The sequence below is a fragment of the Natator depressus genome, chromosome 8 (genome assembly GCF_965152275.1).
Source record: "Natator depressus isolate rNatDep1 chromosome 8, rNatDep2.hap1, whole genome shotgun sequence".
NCBI classification, from domain to species: domain Eukaryota; kingdom Metazoa; phylum Chordata; order Testudines; family Cheloniidae; genus Natator; species Natator depressus.
This window is the reverse complement of record NC_134241.1, coordinates 54,087,874-54,110,736: the sequence shown is the minus strand read 5'-3', so window position 1 is coordinate 54,110,736 and position 22,863 is coordinate 54,087,874. Positions and strand designations below refer to the sequence as shown.

Genomic DNA, 22,863 nt, shown 5'->3' with positions numbered 1-22,863 from the left:
CTAGATCATATTTATAAGTAACTGTGAACTCAGGATTTCAGTTAGGTCTCAATGTCCAAAGTTAAAATGAAATTTTACAGCCTGCTTCTTTTATGCCCATCGTCTCACTCCTATTAGGAGTCTGGTAAGCATTTTGTATCACTACAACACAAAGAAAAATAGGACTCAAACACAATTTTAGTAACTGCACTAACAGTGAAATAAAAGACAATTACCTGTCATGTCAGCCTTCAGGACTTCTGCCTGCCTGCAAGAGGAAGACAGGACAAGACATTAGATATTAACAAGGACTGATGAAGATAATCAAGTTACACCAAACAAGTGGGGAGGGATGTTGTTGTTGCTGGGGTTTTCTCTCTTTTAAAAACACAATTGCTTGAGCGTGAGGCAAAGACAAGGGTTCAAGTCTTTTTAGGGATTGTATATACCAATAAGTTATACCAATATAAGCTAAGATGTGAATTTAAACCACTAGAATTTGTCATGTAGACACTTATGCTCTTATAAGAGTGGCTTCACTTTAGTTTATGTTGCTTTGAAAGGGTTTAAGCTAAACTGATTTAAGCCACTCTGATAAAAGCCACTCTTGTACCAGAAGAAGAATGTCTACTTGGGGAGTTATACTGGTATAAATGAATGTTACTTACCTGTAATCACAGTTCTTTGAGATGGACTCTGCATAGTCACACTCATGTGATGTGCTGGCTAGTGAAGTTCAGGCTGTCAAGCCTTCTCATAGCAGTGCTTCTTAGAGCACTCATGCATCCCTCTTATCCTTTGACTTTGCATTCCTGAACGTTCTAAGGACAAGGCTATAAAAGGTGTCATGGTGCTCCTTACCACCTCAGTTCCTTCTATGGAGTCTTAACAGAATCTTGACTGAGGAGTCAGAGGAAAAGGGGAATATGCAGAAACAATCTTGAACTCCAGTTACAGGTGAGTATCCTTAATTTCTTCAAGTGTCCTTAGCATATTCCCATTCATGGGATAGTTTGGCAAGCAGTACCCCATAGATGTAAGGTGGAACTCCAAGTCCTAATTTAAGTCCTTGAAGTTCTGCTTTACCAAACTGAGTGTCAGATCTAGACACTAGGTCAAAGGAGTATTGTTTTGTAAAGGTATGTATAGAGGTCCAAGGAACAGCTTTACAGATCTCTGCAATTAGAACATATCTGAACCTGGTCTACTCCTAAATGTTGGGTCGACTTAGCTACATCACTCAGGGCTGTGAAAAATGTCACACCCTGTCTGACGTACTTAGGTCAACCTAACCTCCACTGTGGGCACAGCGAAATAGACAAAATAATTCTTCCATTGACCTAGCTACCGCCTCAAGGGGATGGATTTACTACAGCAGGGGTGGGCAAACTAGAGCCCACAGGATTGCCACCCCTGTGGCGCTGCGGGCCCCACACCGCTCCCGAAAGTGGCCAGCACCACGTCCCTGCGGCCCCTGGGGGAGGGGAGAGGGTGGCAGAGGGCTCCGCGCACTGCCCTTGCCTGAAGACACCGCCCCCCGCAGCTCCCCAGTGGGAGCCTCGGGGGAGGTATCTGCGGGTGAGGACAGCACGCGGAGCCCTCTGCCACACCTTCCCCTCCCCCAGGGGCCGCAAGGACGTGGTGCTGGCCGCTTCCGGGAGCGGCATGGGGTCAGGACAGGCAGGGAGCCTGCCCTGGCCCCGCTGTGTGCCACTGCCACCCCGGAGCCACTCCAGGTAATTGGAGCCAGGCCAGAGCCCGCACACCAAACCCTCTTGAACCCCGCACCCCAGCCCCCTGCCACACCCCACACCCCTCCTATACCCTAACCCCCTGCCCTGAGCCCCCTGCTGCACCCTGCACCTCAAGTCCCTGCCGCACCCCTCCTGCACCTCAACCCCCTGCCCTGAGCCCCCTCCGCCCCAATCTCTTGCCCTGAGCCTCTTCCTGCACACATTCCCACACCCCACACTCCTCCTCATACCCCAACCCCCTGCCCCAGCCCTACATGCATGGCTCTGCATGCAATTTCCCCACCCAGATGTGGCCCTTGGGCCAAAAAGTTTGCCCACCCCTGTACTACAGTGATGGAAACAACCCTTCTGTCACTGTAGTGTTTATGCTACAGTGCAACTGCAGCATAGCTGCAGCTATAGTGCTTATAGTGCAGACATATCCTACATACCATGTTATGGAAGCAGACATTGCTCTGGCAGAGTGCAATTTAATCTCAACAGGGAGTTGAATGGATGTTAACTAACGCTCTCCTCTACGCACTGTCTAACCCATCTAGATAATGTCTCTGAGGAGATAGTGACCTATGGGGGGGGGGGGGGGGAGAAGAGAGACACACAGTCAGACAGATGCCTTTTCAGGTTGCCATAGTCCATCTAATATTGGAAGGGCAATTTTCTGATGGAGAATTCAGGATGTCAAACAGGCAGGGATATTTCTTCCACTGTGACAGATGTGGACAGAATGGCAGTAACACTGAAATTCCCAAGTCCACAGAAAACATCTTCAGAAGAGGAAGCAACCCCTTCCACTTGATATTCCAAACACTTGATATTCCACTTGAGCCCTATGCTGCTCATCTGACAGTATCAGGAACTACAGCAGAGGAAATGTTCCATGGAAGCAGATGAAGGTGACAGATCCAGGACTCATCCAAGGAGAGAGACTTTTCCTGATCTCTAAAGTCCATGAGAACTCAAAAGATTTCTATAATGCTTAGACAAAGGCCATCAAGCACAGAACAATATCTGTCATTCATGCCAGTAAACAAATTCATGCTCCACATCATATCTGGGAGGGTGTGATGATACATAGGTACCATATTGACCGGTGTATTCCTTCTGATGAGAGAGTGGAACCCAGGAGGTATGCCTAACACATCCAATTCTTCCTCGGACTACAAGACACTACAGGTATGCCTACACTGCAATAACACTCCTGCACCTGGCCCAGCTCAGCTGACTCAGACTCTCGGGGTGCAGGTTGCAGGGCTATAAAATTGCAGCATAGATGCTGGGGCTTGAGCTGGAGCCCAATCTTTGAGACTCTGCAAGGGAGGGAAGGTCCAAGGGCCCAGACCCCAGCTCAAATATCTACACTGCAATTTTATAGCCCTGCAGCATGAGCCTTGCAGCTCAAGTCAGTTGACACAGACCAGCACAGATGTTTTATTGCAGCGTAGACATACCCTACAAGACCTGGCATGTGTAAAACGGAGTGTTTGAGGGCGAAGGGGAGTGTCTGGGGGATATATGAGGCAACTTTTCTCACCTCTTCTCTGGCTGTGAGGAGGAGGGCATTCAAGGAGAATAACTAGCAGTAACCTTCATTTTATCCCACTTAGAAGAGTAAGCTTGTCTCTTCAGGTTCCAGTAACTTATGGAATTGCCAATTTGTATGGTGTACCTGCACTACCACAGTAAATGTTCATACAGAGTGAACAGGAGATGAAGAAACTACTTCCTCCTCCAGAACAATCTTTGGATCTCATGCAGTCTTCAGAACTGGGGGAAGACTCTTAGGCAGGGATATACCTTGAACCAGAATCTTAGTTTTTGATTTAGGATCTGATATTATCCAGTCTAGATGCAATCGATCTGAGGATTCCCTCAATATCAAATTGTCCCCGCTAACACAAGCCTTCTTGTCTTGGAACTGAAGTAGAAAGATCCCACGGTTTCTCCCGTGGTTTGGCCTTCAGGCTGAAACAGACTGAGTCCAAGTGCCTTTAAGGTCAGTCTAATGATCTGGGGGGGACTGACTACACTGAGGTGCTGGATCTTGATCCTTGGGCAGAGATTGAAACCTTCTACATAGTGTTCTTAATGCCAGAGGTGTAAGGAGCAGACATAGGCATTTTCATCATGAATAGGGATCCCTTGGATGTGTCGGGTTCAAGAGGCTCTAGAACCAGAGATTCATGAAGCAATAAGACTTACAGCCTGTTGTCACATTCCTTGCATCCCCTCAGGGTAAGTGTGCTACAGACAGAGCATCTTTAAGGAGAGTGACCCTGCCCAAGGCGTTTTGTGTGGGCATCCAACACCAGAAAAAGACTGCAAGACAAGAGTTGCACCTTTCAAAAGCAAGTCTGAACTTTCAGATCTGCCATGGAACCAGTCGTCAAAACCGAAATTAACTACTATCTATCATAATAAAAAAATCCTTTTCCTTAACCAACTAACCTTTTCATTAAAGTGACACTAAAAACTACACTAAAGTAAACCACTAAATTCTTTGATAGAAGAATCCTGATCGGATAGATGTGAACCTCTCCAGATCTATCTGCTGGTGTGGCTGGAAGGAACTGAGGCAGCAAGCAGAGGGCACCACATCCCCTTTCACAGCCTTGCCCTCAGAATGTTCAGGAATGTAGAGAGGAGAGGTAGGAAGGATGCATGAGTGCTCTAAGGTTAGGTTCCACTGTCTAAGCTGATCAGGTCAGTGCATTCCACGAGTGGGAATATGCAGACGACACTCGAAAAAATTATAATTGATGTACCTATACCACAAAAACTAGTAAACCTTTCCTGTGTAGACAAGCCCTTAAAGAGTAAGAACAGTTACAGTTTCAATATGTAGGAAGAATATTTCTGAACCACTAAATGTCCCAAATCAAAGCCTCCATTATGTGTCTATATGGAAGATGCATCTAATTCTTCTGTTTCGCACTAGAGATAAAGTGCAATTAAAAAAAAAAAGGTATCTTATAGGTACATCATAACACTAGCTATATTGACTCACCCTTGAGTTTAATACCCAGAAAAAAATAACTCATTCTTAATGTTAATTGTTAAGACTAACTCATTTCCAAAGATCAGTTTTCACCAAGTCAATTACCAATTTATGTCAATTCTTTGACCTTAGAATAATTACTACCATTTAATATTAAACAAAAGAAACAACTATTAATAAAATGTGTTCTCTGGTACAGCATATTTCAATAAACCTTATCTGCCCATCTTGGAATACTACATTTATGATCTGAAATAAACAAAACCTCTATTCCTTTATTAAGTCCCTATACTTGTCATAATGGAATCCACATTTTGAGGGCAGGCCCTAACAAAGTACAAGTTTATAAAATAGGCAATGGAAATTTCTTAAATATCAGGGCATGTCTATACTACAAACTTTTGCTACCGCAAGTTACATCGGCATAAAGCCACTGCAGTTAGTAAAAAGAAAAAAGAAAAGGAGTACTTGTGGCACCTTAGAGACTAACCAGTTTATTTGAGCATGAGCTTTCGTGAGCTACAGCTCACTTCATCGGATGCATAGCATATCGTGGAAACTGCAGAAGACCCACGATATGCTATGCATCCGATGAAGTGAGCTGTAGCTCACGAAAGCTCATGCTCAAATAAACTGGTTAGTCTCTAAGGTGCCACAAGTACTCCTTTTCTTTTTTCTTTTTACGAATACAGACTAACACAGCTGTTACTCTGAAAACTGCAGTTAGTGTATCACTTGTGCACATGCATACTTGGCTCCTCGCACTGGCACCACATGTACTAGGAGTGTGTCAATATGCAGTGCCAAGCATAATGAGTAGGTAACCCAGTGTGCAACCCCCCGCCGCCCAATGCACTTTCTTTTGAGAAGTTTTGGCAAAGCACAGTGGGGCAGAAAAAAGTTGCACAGGGGGGACTGGGAGTAAGGGGTCAGCTTCCCAGCATGCAACTGTCTCTATTCCATCATGTTATCTATATCCCATAATTTTTGCGCCTTTTTAAAAAAAATCCCACAAACCTGCATGGCCTTCTTTGCGGTCTGCCATCTTTGACAGAAGCCTGGAGACTGCACACCTCTGAAATATTGTCATAAGCATTGCAAGCACAGGATGCATGTGTGATGTTCCCCTCCGGTGCTATCTGGACTGGTGATCTGGTAGGTCAAAGGTCTCCAAAGTTTTTGGATCGCGCACCCCCCCCCGCCCCCGATGCCGCTAAAGCAAGAAGAGTGGAAGACCTGCCGCAGGTGTGCCGCCGAAGAAAGAAGGGAAGACCTGCCGCAGGCGTGCTGCCGGAGGGGAAGACCTGCTGCAGGCGTGCAGAGCTGCCGCCGAAGAAAAAAAACGGCGGAGTGCTGTCTGGCAGAGCTCCTCCTGCCATGCACCCCCTGGGATCCTCTGGCGCACCCCACTTTGGAGACCACTCTGCGAGGTCACTTCAATCTTTGACTCTGGGAGCCAGCCTCACCCTGCTCTGCTGTGAGAACCCCCACTCCTGGGCTGTTCACACACAGCCGCTGGCATGTAAGCTGCTCCCAGCTACTAGCAACCGAATGACACCAGCCAATATCTCTGGTCCCAGACACAACCCTGGGAACCTCCGTCTTTCACTGTCCAGTTATGCCCACTGGACGCTGCAAGCTTATATAAGTTCGTCAATTTAACAAAGAAATTGATATGTACCAGGATTGTTATCCCAAGGGGAGCCTCTGACACACTTCAAACCAAACGCACTGCTTCAGGTAGAACAAAAACAGATTTATTAGCTATAAAGATAGACTGATAAGCTAAAGCATAACAAGTCAGATTTGGTTAAATGAAATAAAAGCAAAAACACATTCTAAGCTGATCTTAACACTTTCAATGTCCTTAAAAAACTGAGGTGCTTCTCACCACAGGCTGGCTGGTTACTTTTCAGCCAGGCTCTCCCCTTTGATCAGCGTTTCAGTCGCTTGGTGCTGGTGGTGTCCGTAGATGTAGGTGGAAGAGAGAGAGCATGGCAAAATGTCTCTCCCTTTTATAATGTCCTTTCTTTCCTCTTGGCTTTGCCTCACCCCCACCACGCCAGAATCAGGTGAGCATTACCTCATTGCAGTCCCAAACTGACCGAAGGAAGGGGGTGACTCCCTCAAGGGTCTAACAGATTCTTTTGTTGCTGCCTAAGCCAGTGTCCATTGTTCCTGTGAGGCTGGGCTGGGTTTGTCCCATCCATGCCCTGACGAGGTGTGAACTGCCTCTCTGTTCTTGGAGAGTTTTTGCATGGGCTTGCTTTAAGCCATGAGAATACATTTTCAGCCTCATAACTATATACATGAAAGTATAACCTATAACATTATTGTAACAAAAAAAACCAAGTACTTGTGGCACCTTGGAGACTAACAAATTTATTTGGAACCTTATGCCCAAATAAATTTGTTAGTCTCTAAGGTGCCACAACTACTCCTTGCTTTTTTTGCTGATACAGACTAACACGGCTACCACTCTGAAACCTGATTACTGTAACAATTGCTACAACATCACTAACAACCATGCTCAGTGCATTAGGAGCCTTCCAAAGACACCCAACGTGACGAACTCTGCATTGGATACCACACAATCATTTTATAAAGATGAACATAGGGGCATAGGGTGTTACCCCGAGGTACAGAGCGCAACAACACGATCCTCCAGTATTTGCACAGCCATCTTAAAAACCAAAATCAGCGTGGAACATTATGATTTCTTGGAGGACAGACTGCTGTGCAACATAGTGAGAATCAATTTGAGGCTGTTGGTGGCATTCATGGAGCAGCTGCAGATAGTGGAGTGTCACCCCTGAGCCCAAGAAATGAAAACTGACTGGTAGGATTGCACTGTAATGCAGGCTTGGGATGATGAGCAAGGTCACATTCCTAGATCTGTGTGCCAAGCTTGCGCCAGCCCTCCAGCTCAGGAACACCAAAATGAAACCTGCCTTGACAGTGAAGAATCAAGTGGCAATTGCATTGTGGAAACTTGCAATGTCAGATTGCTAGCGGTCAGCAGGAAAAAATTTTGGAGCTTGAAAATCCACTGTGGGGGTAGTTCTGTGTGCAAGACCATTCCGACTGTTACTCTAGGCAATGTGCAGGTCATAGTAGATGGATTTGCAGCAGTGGGATTCCCAAACTGTAGTGGAGCAACAGACAGGATGCATATCCCTATTTTGGCACCAGACCATCTTGCCACAGAATACAAAAGAAAAGGGTACTTTTCTATGGTATTGCAACTGTTGGTGGAGCACCGGATACGCTTCACCAACATCAACATTGGCTAGTTAGGAAGGTGCATGACATGTGGATCTTTAAGAACAAAGGACAGTTCAGAAACCTACAAACAAGGACTTTTTTGCCAATGTTAATCTGCCAGTTGAGGAAATGTTGACATGCCAATAGTGATCCTAGGGGACCCAGTCTACCGCTTAATCCCTCAGTTCAGGAAGCCATATGCTGGCCATCTCAACAGCACCAAGTAAAGATTCGACCACTGGCTCAGCAGGTGCAGAATGACAGCTGAATGTGCTTTTGGTAGACTGAAGGACACTGACATTATTTACTCACAAGACAGTTAAAAAAAATCCCAATGGTTATAGCTGCCTGCTGTGTCCTGAACAACATCTGTGAAGCAAATGGGGAAAAGATGCCTGCTGTCTGCTGAGTGAACAGCCAGACACAAGAGTGATTAGAAGAGCTCATTGCAGAGCTATATGGCTCAGGGAGGCTTTGAAAGAGTAATTACCCAATGATCCACAGTATTGCATTGTACTGTACTGTGATCTACCTGGCCCTGCTATTTTGGGGCCTCTTAGGAATTGTTTGGTGCTCCGTGTACAGATATAGAACACTGCCAATGCACCTATTAATTTTGAAGTGGTTGCTGTCCTTTTATGATTATTACACTGTCACTGATCTAATGTGTTGTGTCACGCTATACAGTAACAAGTGAGTAGGTGCTTTCTGAACTGCTAGGAACTCTGCAGCATATGTTGTGAACTACTAACGATGAATTCTTTTCCACATAATAGAATTTTATTCAGTAACAAAACCAGTGCAAAAAACCAAAAAGCCTGTGCAATTTAAAAGCAAATACATTAAAAATGTAATATATTAATGGAACAGAACTTAAAGGGAAAGAACACTCACGTCCATTTTAGCTATCCATACATCAAACCGTGGCTTTCACAGGTCAGAGCATGTGAAGCTGTGGCTGTCCTTAATGTTGCCCCAGGATGGAATGGTAGGGTTAGAAATGTGGAATGTTTAAAGAGGTGCTGCAATGGAGTTCTCAGTGGACTACAAAAAGAGACGAGCCTTGGACTGTTGAACCTGTAGGTCTGCAAGAGAGTCTGCAGCATCTGTTTGTTGCTGGAGAAGCTCCATTATGTCCTGATGCATCTCCCTCTCCTTTTTCCTGTTGGGGCTCCTAGCCTTTCTCCAGGATGTCTGCAATGTTCAGGCCCTTCACTCACAGTCTAAGGAGATCCTGCAAGCCAGCACTGCATCAAACATGTCACCCCAAGTCCTCTTCTTTCTCCCCTCTATCTGGCTCTGGATCTGCAGGTGTGGAGGAAGAAACCCCTTGATGTCACAACGGAGCAGCTGCACATAAAACACAGAGGTACTACTGTCAATACAGTCACAACGGAAAGTGAAAGTTAAGATTCAGAATTCCCTTCCCTTGCTCCTCTAAAGTTTTAAACAAGACATGCTTATTGACGTTTCTGCTTCGGAGTGCTTGTGCACAGTGCTACTCATCATGATTGCTGTTATTATGGCCCGCCGGAGGGAAGGGAAATGAGAGAATAGCTAGGTTGCATAAAACTATGAGTATAGGCAATGGCACTGAATACTGGCACCATTTTTCACAGGTAGTGGCGATTTAGCGGATATCTCACTCCTGAAGTAACAAAGGCATACAGAGCACAGCTGCTGCTGGAGTCCCAAAGCTGCCTGGGACCGTATGCTGTTAGCCTGTGTACTGCAATGGTGCCTGCCCAAGTCATCACTGACTGGCATGGGAAAGTGTTCTACTGTGGAGGAAGAAATAAGGCTGCCATCCCTAGAAACCTTCGGGAGAGAACTGCAGAGTAAATCCAGGAAAGTTTCATCGAGATCTCTCAGGAGGATTCCAGGGACATCCCTGTGTATAAAAACAAACTGCTCCGTGTGGCCCCCTTGCTTAACTCTACAGAGGAATGAAAAGCAGATAACTCTACCTCTCTTTGTTGTACCGCTATCTCTTCTAATATGGGTAAATTAATGAAAATAGCTGTGTCCTGTTAAGCTGTGGGCGTCATCAGTACATCATTGTAATAGGAAATACAGCTGCACACTTACCTGAGGTTCCTTTCCCTGCACCAGGCTCGCCCGTGCTCGACTGCCAGGACTGCAGTGCAGTCTCAAACAGGTGCTGGTCGCATATCCCCCATCCTCCTCCTCGCTGTTCATGCCAGGGGCCTGTGACTCGGGCTCTTTGGAGATATGCATGGTGGTCTGTTGGGTGGTAGTGGAGTCTCCACAACTATGGCTTGCAGTTCTTTATAAAAGCAGCAGGTCTGTGGCTCACCACCAGATGGACTGTTGGCCTCTCTGGCCTTCTGGTATGCCTGATGCAGTTCCTTCATTTTCATGTGGCACTACTGCCTGTCCCTGTTGTACCCTTTCTCCTGCATCCCCCATTAAATCTGCTCTTATATGTCCACTTTTCTACAGCTGGTCCGTAGCTGTGCTTGCATGAGCCTCTTCTCCTGGTCCAATCAGGTTACCCAATATGTCCTGTCTACTCCAAGCCACAGTGCATCTGGAGTGGATAGCTGGCATGATCAGTGGCACATAACAATGGACAGCTGCTAGGTGTGCTCGGCAAGCCAGACAATCAGGAAAAGGCATTTCAAAAAAAAAAAAAAAAAAATCCACAGGACTTTAAAAAAAAAAAAGGGGGGGGGGGGCGGCGCAGGCATATGGGACTTCTGGCATTTAGGATTCCTGGGCAGTGGAGCTGACAACTGCAACCAGAGCAGTCAGTGTCAGGCACTGTGGGACAGCTGCTGGAGGACTGTTAGGGCCAACGTAAGTAATGTAGTGTCTATACTCGCACTGGGTCGACTTCAGTAGATTGACCTTAGCTCAAGGCCCCTTGGGGAGGTGGTGTTACTGCACTGCTAGAACAGCGCACTTACGTCGGTGGGAGGTCAATTTAACTTCAGATACATGCACAAGTAGGCCGACGCCAGGCAGCTTACATCACCCTAACTTTGCAGTGAGGACCAAGCCTAAGTATATTTAAAATCAAATCCCTCTTCCTAGACTTCCAAGGAATTATCTGTGGGTAGTATTAACCATCATTCATAATTTCTCTCTCATCTCCATGTCAGAATAGCTGTTGCAAATACAGGTGTCTGATTTATGGGTGAGGACAGGCTATCCCCCTCTTTTTGGGGCTGTGACACATCCAGGGTACAATCCAGACCAATGAGTAGCTGTGTCACTCCTGACCGCAAACCTCAGATGCACTTTACACTGCTTTGCTGCTGTAGCCTCCAGACTGGACTGCTCACAAACAGCCTCCAGCATACAAGTCGCTCCCAGCTACGTGTGCACGCGCTGCAGTCATCCAGTCACACTGGCTCTTACCAGCCTTGAGCATATTGCAAGGTGACCCCAACACATCTCCAGTCCTAGATTTACCCCCAGAAATATATGTCCTGTATTGCCCAGCCCTCTACTGGATAACTAACTTATATAAAGCCCATCATTTTATTAATAGACATGATAAGCACACATCTAGTTACCCCAAATGGAGTTTCCCAAACAAACACACTGGATAAGATAAAACAAAACAAGTTAACTAACTACAGAGAGACAGATTTTAACTGAGTACAACTTAGGAGGTATAAGAGGCAGAAATGGTTACACGAAAAAAAGATAAATTAGGCATCAGTTGCATTTTAACAGGCTATGTTAATTTCTAGGAGCCCTCAACCTTCCCCACCCCATGCAAGCCTCCAAAATCCTGCAGGCCACCTCAGACCCTTCGCCCATGCCTATAAGTGGCACAAATCCCCCGTCACCCACTGTACCAACCTCCTAGGATTAAAACTGAATTACTATGCAAAAGGGAAATACGGTGAAACACTGCTTACCATCTCCCAACTCTACCCAGGCTGGGAAAAAACTACTGAAATAGTATTCCAAAACTGAGGAACGAAAGTTTATCATTGTTGCCATGGAGACTTGAATCACCTACAATAACTACTTGTTCTGTTTCTCAACTCTCCCAGCTTCTGCCCCCGACACCAACCTCCAATAACAGGACTGCTATCAGTTGCACAACTCTGGACTCATTTCCAAGGCAGGAAAAGGAAGACCAAAGATAAAAAAATGTTTGGGGACCTCCTGGCAGCATCCCAAAAAGAGGGATGAATAGAGGAGTGGAAGGAAGTTCTCCTTGCAGAGACAGACAGGTGATGCAGAGACAAGTGATGCAGAGCATGCGCAAAAGACAAATCATCTTGAGAACATGCTGCTGCACTGGCCTGCAACCCATGGAGAACAATGTTCCAGGAACAGAAGTACCTCTCACAAGGCTACAACAGGCATTTCTGTAGATATCCCATACCACAGGGCCCTGAAAACAGTAAGTTCTAGAATCCATCACCACCCCCACAACAAACAAAAGGTTCTTCCCACACTATTCCACATTCCAAGGAAGACGCCAGGCACAAATCACATGTACACAGGCCTGTGACCAGTACAGCACTGATATACATGTACTCAGTATTTAGTCACGTGTTGCACAACTGCACTTCAATGTTGGATACAATTTGTACTGTCTGTCACGGTATAATGAATAATAATTTTTGTTCAATAACTGATTTTTATTATTTGCACTGCCTGACATTCAATAAAAGGTTATTTTGACAAACGTTCAATAAAGTTTCGTAAAAATACCACATTTCCACTGTCATTCTGCAACTATTCAGGGATAGTTGAACAGGTCCTTTCTCCTATCCAAGTGTCCAGTAAAAGGCATCATAAGCCAGTGAAACAGAGGGTAAACTGGGTTTACAAGAATGACAAGAGGAATCAGACCACCCATGATGTTCATAGTGGTCCTGGGACCAAAATAATCATTTTTCATTAAACAAAAACAGGCGTGAGTTTCAAAAGAGCCTAACAGCATGGACCATTCCAGATCATCCCACATTGGTGAACCTGCCAGTGATCAACCGGGCCCTGGAGCACCATGGAGAAGTACCCCTTTCTGTTTATGAACTCTGAGGCCTGGTCGGGGAGAGGGAAACAAAGAATAGGCACATGGGTCGCATCAATGGCCCACCAATACACTTCAGGGACCCTAGCTGGGCAAATCCAAGTCATTCACCAAGATGAATGACTCATGCCATTAGCACCTTCTTAATATAAACAGTGCATGCCTCCGTGACAACAATCCCAACAGTTGATCTACCAGCTACCAACCAAGAGCAATTTGGTATTAACTAACCATAGGTGACAAGCTTCCAGATGGTGATGCCACATTCTTCTCCACAGTGAGGAGAGAGCTCACAATGGTATGATGCCGCTACAGTTCTGTGCAGATCTTTAGAAAAGTGCTCTTTGTCATCCCAAAATTCTGCTTCGACTTCTGGTCAGCATCATGATCCTTTACCACCAGAGTTGGTTTCTCAAACCCAGAAATGGCACTCAATGGAATGAAGATGTTCCAAGAAAGCTTTACACACAATTAACTGTTTGATCTCATCCTCCTCTGCCTGCTCTGCTGAAAACGACTTGTCAGTGTGACAGCTGGCTGCCGAAGCCACCTGGATGCACGATTCCAAATACATGCGCAGCACCATCTATGTATTAATGAACGCGTGGAGTGTGGGATGCTGATGTGTTCCTTCCATGCTGGCTGACAGCAGTTAGAAAGTGCTGCTAACTCACAAGATAGAATCAATCATGGGATGTGTTCATAGGAATCTCAGCAATTTGTTGCTATGACCTCTACATCCCAGATTTCCAGTGGGTATCCCACAATGTGCTGACACAAAATCCCCATAATACATAGAACCCAGCAACAGGACAAAGCACCAGGGGATACCTACCCAGAACACTAAGAGCTTATTTTGAAACAAAATTAGTGCCTTGTGTATGCATTGATTCAGGGGGTAGTAGGCAAGAGTGAGCTGTATGGATGCAATTCGTTTGGAATAGTTATTCTGCAAGAGCTCACACAAAGGTAATCTGAAAAACTCCACCATGTAGACAAGCCTTTAGTCTACATGACCACTGAAATCCTTCTAATACCTTATCCATGCTAGGGATTTTTTGGAGGGAAAAAAAATCCCCACCGTTGTTCCCCAGTTGCCTATACTAGCTTTTCCAATATTGCTAAAAAGCCTCTTGCAGCTCCTGAGGTTTACCACCAGGTCATCTAAGCCTACTCAGAGCAGGTTGAATTGAAACAGGTAAAATACCAGCTATAACAGAAGCTTTATCTCCCTTAGAACTCCCAACATAAACATGACCTCCCTTCCAAAGTTACTTTTTTTCAAGTTAAAATATAGAGGAAGAGCTATGAGTGCAAAGATGTATACATTTACGACTATTTCTATGAGACAAGAGTGAGTGATAAGATATATTCTAACAAATTATTCACCTTGGAAAGGAGGAAATTGTTTGCTATTTAAATGCCTGAAGATAATATATAAGGAACTAGGATCTTCTCTCTCTTTAGTAAAGTTATAATTAGGGCTGTCAAGCAATTAAAAAAATTAATAATGATGAATCGTGCTGTTAAACAATAGAATACTATTATATAAATATTTTTGGATGTTTTCCACATTTTCAAATATACTGATTTCAATTACAACACATAATACAAAGAGTACAGTTCTCGCTTTATATTATTATAAATATTGGCATTGGAAAAATGAATACTATTTTTCAATTCACTTAATACAAGTATTTAGTGCAATCTCTTCATCATGAAAGCGCAACTTACAAATGTAGAATTATGTATAAAAAAACAACTGCACTCAAAAACAAAACATTATAAACTTTAGAGCCCACAAGTTCACTCAGTCTTACTTCTTGTTCAGCCAATTGCTAAGAGAAACCAATTTACAGTTAAGGGAGATAATGCTGCCCTCTTATTTACAATGTCACCTGAAAGTGAGAACAGGCGTTTGCATGGCACTATTGTAGCCGGCTTTGCAAGATATTTACATGCCAGATGCGCTAAAGATTCATGTCCCATCATGCTTCAACCACCATTCCAGTGTACATGCGTCCATACTGATGATGGGTTCTGCTCATAACAATCCAAAGCAGTAAAGACTAACGCATGTTCATTTTCATCATTTGAGTCAGATGCCACCAGCAGAAGGTTGATTTTCTTTTTTTGGTGGTTCAGGTTCTGTAGTTTCCACATTGGAATGTTGCTCTTTTAAGACTTCTGAAAGCAAGCTCCACACCCCGTCCCTCTCAGATTTTGGAAGGCACTTCAGATTCTTAAACCTTGGGTCGAGTGCTGTAGCTATCTTTAGAAATCTCACATTGGTACCTTCTTTGCATTTTGTCAAATCTGCAATGAAAGCGTTCTTAAAATGAACAACATGCTGGGTCATCATCCAAGACTGCTATAACATGAAACGTATGGCAGAATGCGGGTAAAACATAGAGCAGGACACATACAATTCTCTCCCAAGGAGTTCAGTCACAAATTTAATTAATGCATTATTTTTTTAACAAGCATGGAAGCACGTCCTCTGCAATGGTGGACAAAGCATGAAGAGGCATACGAACATTTAGCATATCTGGCATGTAAATACCTTGCAATGCTGGCTACAAAAGTGCCATGCAAAAGCCTGTTCTCACTTTCAGGTGACACTGTAAATAAGAGGGCAGCATTATCTCCCGTAACTATAAATTTGTTTCTCTTAGCGATTGGCTGAACAAGAAGTAGGACTGAGTGGACTTGTAGGCTCAAAAGTTTTACAATGTTTTGTTTTTGAGTGCACTTATGTAACAAAAACCTATACATTTGTAAGTTGCGCTTTCATGATAAAGAGATTGCACTACAGTACCTGTATGAGGTGAACTGAAAAATGCTATCATTTTTACAGTGCAAATATTTGTAATAAAAATAATATAAAGTGAGTATTGTACACTTGGTATTATAACTGAAATCAATATATTTGAAAATGTAGAAAAAATCTAAAATATTTAATAAATTTCAACTAGTATTCTATTGTTTAACAGTGCAATTAAAACTGCAGTTAATCGTGATTAATTTTTGAGTTAATCACGTGAGTTAACTGCGATTAATCAACAGCCCTAGTTATAATGCAATGTAATAAAATCTTAACTGGAATAGGGTATATATACACAAGAAGTCAGAGGCCGAACTAGATAGGAACTCAATTGTTCCTTCTGTCCACAATTCTGTTTTTCTGCCTTTCCCAAGTAACTGCAAGGGCTAGAAGCCCAGTCAGCCACACTACTATTTTCATCTCAGAATCAAAAATAATTCCCAGGAATGGAAAGCAGAGTGACCATGCTATTAGGAGGTTTAACTAATTTGTGGTTTTACAGTAATTTGAAAAATATAAAAGCACTATAATTCTACTGGCTTAGTAAATGACCATCTAAAGCACCTCATTTCTGGAGGGAGATATGACTTGATCATATCTTTGCTCTTGTGGGCTCTAGAGTATAGAGATCAATTCCCTTTGACACCCCATCTCAGGACATGTAAAAACTACACACCCACTCTTAACAGTGTTTAATACGACCACTGGTGGTCGCACATTTATTCCACTGAACTGACGTTTCGTTTCCTGTATTGGATTCCCTCCATTTGTTGCTGGCATTTTTTTAAGAATGTTGACTTATTTTATTTAATTCTGGCTGTTTTGTACAAGAGTTTTCATCAGGAGATGTTTTATAAACAAGTTTATTTGAACATCAGGGATCAAATTATTGATCCAGACATCCCATCATGTTCTATGGGAGAAAAACCATTTGTTTCCAGTACAAACTAAGTCTGTTTACATGTCTCCTTAGAACCCAAGTTATATATTATAGTTTATAGCAAATACAAGAGAACCAGTTATGATGCAGGAATATTTCATATTATCTCCTATTTCTATTATGCACAAGTTTAGAGAAGTATGGTTCAACAACTGTATCTGGAAGTTTTTGATCTATGTTGTAGGCATAGTTCCCCACTCAAGTCTGGGGATGTGCGCTAGCAACTCCCAAAGTAAAACTTAGCTGGATTTTGTTACTTGTTTTTAATTCTATATTAGTGTGTAATAAAAAAAATTGTGCTCTTCCAATATGAATTTCAGATACACACATTAGCGTGCCCATGAAATCGTTGCCTAGACTTGTTCTTTTAAGACAAATTGGTGGTTTAGAACAAAGCAAAAGGATCTGTTTAGCCAGTTGAAAAGAAACAAATTGTAAGCTTAAAATTTAGTTAAAGATCCTATTTGATATAGGCAAAATTTAACACACAACCTCAGTCTAAACTAGTGACTGTAACAAGAGGATGCATTTTCATGAACTTAGTAAGTATTATGACTCAAAAAAGGGAAATATTTTGATTTCAGGACTGAAATCTGAAGTCAAACTGAGAAACATGTCACACTTTAACAGTGACAGGATGAGAGAGCAGTGCAATCCTCATGAAAATTTTTACATTAATTTTTCCTACAAATACTTTTAGAATAGCTTGCAACACCTTTCTATCAAAGATACTGTCAGGTAGTTAAAATTCAACAATCCATTTTTCTAAATTCACATTTTTCATAATCTAATCTGAATTAGATCTGATTTACCAGGTGAAATACTCGCACATGTTCTTTGAATTTTACCTGGTCTCTTAGAAAGTGGTAGATGAAGAGACGTATGGCAGTTTGTTTGGTATACATGTGGGCAGAAAGCTATAGTCTTTCTTGTGGAGAGGTAACAGAAGGCTAACCTTGAAGTTAATAATACAGCTCACAGTAATTTATCCCCCCCACCCCACAAAATAAAGTCATGTCAAAAGGCAAAAAGAGAGAACAAGTTCCTTAGAACTCCCGGTGCTTTCATATGTTATGTTCTCACCTGAAATATATTTTAATTCTTTAAATAATTGTTAAGTCAGTTAACACAAAATCATCTCCATTTTAAACACATAACCAGCCCCCAGTCTCATCAACAATAAATCTGAGAGGAACTCACAGTAACTCTGCAAAGTGTAAATAGAAAATAATCTGCATCACTACCAACCAGCCTGATAATATCTTCCTCCCAGCTTCAAAGGTGCCTTTCTTGGAACACCTGGTCCCAGTGGCCCCGCATTACATGAAGCGCCATGGGGCTGCTGACTACATCAGAGCTGCCATACTGGATCAAACCAATGGTTCCTCTAAGTCCTGTATGACAGTGCCTAGTACCAGAAACTTCAGAAGGAATGGAATAATGTGTCCATAGGAGACATTTCTTCTCAAGTCTTGTCAGTCCGTACTCGGATTATGTCCTGTAGCACATGAAGTTTAAGTCCTCCTAAAAATTATCCATATAAATGTCTAAATTCTCTTCTGAATCCTATCAAGCTCCTGCCTTAGCAATATGGTGTGACAATGAGTTTCACAGGTTACTTAGGCATTGCATTAAAATATTTTCTTTTATCAGTTTTAAATGTTTTGCTTTTCAATTTAATTGAACAGTTGTTTACGTCTATAAACAAAGATACTGCACGGCAATATCAAAGATGAAACCTTTCATACATTAAAGCTTTCCCATGAAGTTCTTGCAAGTCCATAAAAGATTTAAGGAATCTGTTTTGTAAGCATTCAGTAATCTTCCTGGAAACCTGAAACCATACAAGCAGTCGTCTATCATAGAGTGCAAATGCCCAAATTGATCTCAAAATCCTAATATGCCTGCCACACATACTTTCCATACCTTCGTCCTATCTACTATAACTGTCGGTTTTCTTGGGTTAATCACCCAGACTGTCACCTGCAAAAGAACTGTTACTTACCTTGCAGTAACTGTGGTTGTTAGAGATGTATTGTCTACACGGATTCCTCTCTTGGTACACATGTGCTCTATGCACATGAAACTGGATTCTTTTGGCCAGCCGTGTCCATTGGCGCTGCATCTGTACCCTACATGTTCTTGAATTCCCACAATCTGAGCGCATGAAGGGCAGATCAGGCCCAACCATTCCTCAGTTCCTTTGCCAATACAAAATGCTAAAGTATTAGAACTCTGTAGAGTAGAGGGGAAGGATGGCAGGCTGTGGAAACCACATGGACAACATATCTTGAAAAACCAGTTACTGTTCTTTTTTCATGTGGAAAATCACTTGAAGACCACTCTCGGTGACGAACAAGCTGTTGTCTCCGTATGCTTAGAGGTGGGTACTAGGAGTCCTATTTAAACAATAAAGGCAGTCTTTGGAAAAATCAAGGAGCAGGTCCTCAAGGAATCAATTCTGAAGCACTTGGAGAAGAGGAAAAGTGATCAGGAACAATCAGCATGGATTCACCAAGGGCAAGTCATGCCTGACTAACCTAATTGCCTTCCATAACGAGATAACTGGCTCTGTGGATAAGGGGAAAGCAATGGATGTGTTATTTCTTGACTTTAGCAAAGCTTTTGATACAGTCTCCCACAGTATTCTTGGCAGCAAGTTAAAGAAGTATGGGCTGGATGAACTCCTCATCTGGAGTACTATAAAGTGGATAGAAAGCTGGCTAGATCGTCAGGCTCAACAGGTAGTGATCAATGGCTCCATGTCTAGTTGGCAGCTGGTATCAAGCGGAGTGCCCCAAGGGTCAGTCCTGGGGCCGGTTTTGTTCAATATATTCATTAATGATCTGGAGGATGGCGTGGACTGCACCCCCAGCAAGTTTGCAGATGACACTAAACTGGAAGGAGCGGTAGATATGCTAGAGGGTAGGGATAGGATAGAGGGACCTAGACAAATTAGAGGATTGGGCCAAAAGAAATCTGATGAGGTTCAACAAGGACAGAGTCCTGCACTTAGGACAGAAGAATCCTATGCACCGCTACAGACTAGGGACCGAATGTCTAGGCAGCAGTTCTGCAGAAAAGGACCTAGGGGTTACAGTGGACGAGAAGCTGGATATGAGTCAACAGTGTGCCCTTGTTGCCAAGAAGGCTAACGGCATTTTGAGCTGTATGAGTAGGGGCACTGCCAGCAGATCAAGGGACGTGATCGTTCCCCTCTATTCAACATTGGTGAGGCCTCATCTGGAGTACTGTTTCCAGTTTTGGGCCCCACACTACAAGGATGTGGAAAAATTGAAAGAGTCCAGCGGAGGGCAACAAAAATTATTAGTGGACTGGAGCACATGACTTATGAGGAGAGGCTGAGGGAACTGGGCGTATTTAGTCTGCAGAAGAGAAGAATGAGGAGGGATATGATAGCTGCTTTCAACTACCTGAAAGGGGGTTCCAAAAAGAGGATGGATCTAGACTGTTCTCAGTGGTAGCAGATGACAGAACAAGGAGTAATGGTCTCAAGTCGCAGTGCAGGAGGTTTAGGTTGGATATTAGGAAAAACTTTTTCACTAGGAGGGTGGGGAAGCACTGGAATGGGTTACCTAGGGAGGTGGTGGAATCTCCTTCTTTAGAGGTTTTCAAGGTCAGCCTTGACAAAGCCCTGGCTGGGATGATTTAGTTGGGGATTGGTCCTGCTTTGAGCAGGGGGTTGGACTAGATGACCTCCTGAGGTCCCTTCCAACCCTGATATTTTATGATTCTATGACAGCCTTACCAAAAACAGGCTTATGAACTGGGAGCCTCTATTAAAGAATAGTGTCTTGTAAGTGAGTGGACCAAGCTCCATGCAGCAGCTCTACACATTTCTGAAACAGGAACACTCTTTAAATAGGCAACAGAGGATGCCTGAGCTCTAATATGGCTAGGTAGAGCTAACCTAACTCATAACATGTTCTTATACAGCTGAAGACCCCCTAAGACAAACTCTTCTGGTGATGGCTATGAGGTGCTAGAACTGACCTTCTTAAATAAACCTACATCTTGCAGGGGTAGAGGGGAAGGACAGCAAAAAAAAAAAAAAGAGGATTTCCAAGTTGGTTATGTGCCCCCAAGGAGCCTAATAAGGCCAAGATTGAATGTTGTAAGGATAAGGGGCTGGAAGCCATGGGAGTGGCTATCAGAACGAATGGTTTCCCACAAGATTCCTGAAGTCTGTTTCTGTACGGACAATCTCCGAATTCCCTATCAGACCAGTCAGGCTCATGAAAGTGGGAATGAGATGAGAGGGTTGGGATACCTCCCTACTATGTTCAGAGGGGAAGGAAAAAGGTTAGCTCCTCCCTTGGATGAAGTATACCTATCTGGTGTCTTAGGGTGAGCTTTTGCACAACCTAAGCAGGATTGCTTATAGGTACTGTGGTAGTATTAGAGAACGGTACAGAGGCAGAAGTACCTCTAGTTGCAGAGGACAGCAAGGAGGATACTGGTAATGCAATCACCCCAAGATCAGTAGGTACAGAGAATGACTTTGGTACAGAGAAAGTCAACAGCTGAGTCTTCAGCACCAGAACAGAGGGAGTGCAGATGCAAGTTTTAGATGGTCTCTGGATATCCAGAGACCAACTGGTGCACAGGTGAACCAATATGGGCTATGAACTGCCTTTCAGCTGAGCATCAATACGGCAGCATTGTGCAGATTTACCTCACTTTAATACACAGAGAAGATGATCCATGCCTGCGTTCTCTTGGAATGGTGCTCCTTCTTATCCTTTTCTGACAACTCACTGGAAGAGGTCTTGGTTGCTCCATCAGATTCAGTAGTCAAAGGATTCAATCTTTCAGATGAAGAAAGAGCCTGAGACCTTGGAGTAGAGCTGCAGCTCACAGGAGCACTAGTCAAAGAGGACTACTCAGGCCTGATTAGATTTCCCCCCCCCCCTCCAGGCTCTCATCAAGCATTCCAGAAGAGTGAGCTTGAGCTGGGCCTCTCTTGCCTTCTGTGTCCTTCTGTAGAAGACACCGATCAAGCATCTGCCAGATATGTCCCTCACCAAGGCAAAAGAGTCACCTACTGCACCCATCACTAAGTGGGACAGCCACCACACAAGAGACAGGTTTTAATCATGGAGAATTTGTATCCACCACAGTGACTGAACTGGGCATATCCCACCCCCAATCTACTATTAAAAAGTTATTTTTATATTTGTCAACAGACCTGATACAAAAACTATACTAAGTATACTATATAACTTCCTGCTACTAACAAGCTTAACAAGAGATCGCACATTGCACGGAGTAATTGGACACTGACGTGGTTCTGTCTCTCTGCCATGAGCCCACTCTGTTCTTTATACCTTTGGGTAGCAGCACAAGGACACCTAGGACACAGGCACAGCTCCAATGGACAATGCTGGCCAAAAGAACCTGATCTTGTGCAAACAGGCAGTTGGCACACAAAGAGTGGAGTTCATATGGACAATCACTTGAAGAAGAAAGGTTACTTCTGAGCAATATTTTAATACATTTAACCTGGCTACATTCAAATTATGATCCCTGAACCTCCCACCCTACATGCTAAAATGCTAGGTCATCCCAATTTCAGACCAGAATGAACAACTCTCAGTCAAACTTCTTAAAAAGGAGGTGTAGGCTCAGATGACAGGGAGGTCAACCACAAGGGCAACTTTGTTTCTGTCACCCAGGACATTAGGGACAGCCACACCAGAACAAAGTAGTGATCCATAAATGGCCAATTTGTGTTGTACAAAATGCTACAGGTGGGATAAAAATTCATTCCTAACCCCAGATGGTGCCCATTTTACACTGAAATCAAAAGAAACAGAAAGCTATTAAAAACATGGGTAGGAAAGGGGCGTTATTACAGTGCTATTACAATTCCATAATATAACTGCACTATTGAGTTCCACAGTTGTGTAGTAAGTGTAAAGAGAGTTTTTAAAAACAAATTTAAATTTTGCTGCTTCTTAATTGCATTGAGTTTCTTGGGGCACTTAGACAACCACCTCTATTCCTCTCTTTTTGCAGAGAATTACCATCAACATATTCATGCTAATCCATGCTCTTCTAAAA

At 43.4% G+C, this 22,863-nt stretch overlaps 1 protein-coding gene across 4 annotated transcripts in view; it reads right to left on the bottom strand.

Annotated features, from left to right (window-relative positions):
* Nucleotides 1-22,863, bottom strand: part of SMG7 (SMG7 nonsense mediated mRNA decay factor) — a 97,667-nt gene that overhangs the window by 55,850 nt on the left and 18,954 nt on the right. For 3 of the 4 annotated variants that reach the window (XM_074961106.1, XM_074961109.1, XM_074961107.1), the window contains one exon: nucleotides 216-247. In XM_074961106.1, coding sequence (XP_074817207.1) covers nucleotides 216-247 — 32 coding nt within the window. Of the gene's footprint in view, nucleotides 1-215; nucleotides 248-8,886; nucleotides 9,343-10,080; nucleotides 10,564-22,863 lie in introns of those variants that run through there. The other variant, XM_074961108.1, reaches the window with a different exon arrangement.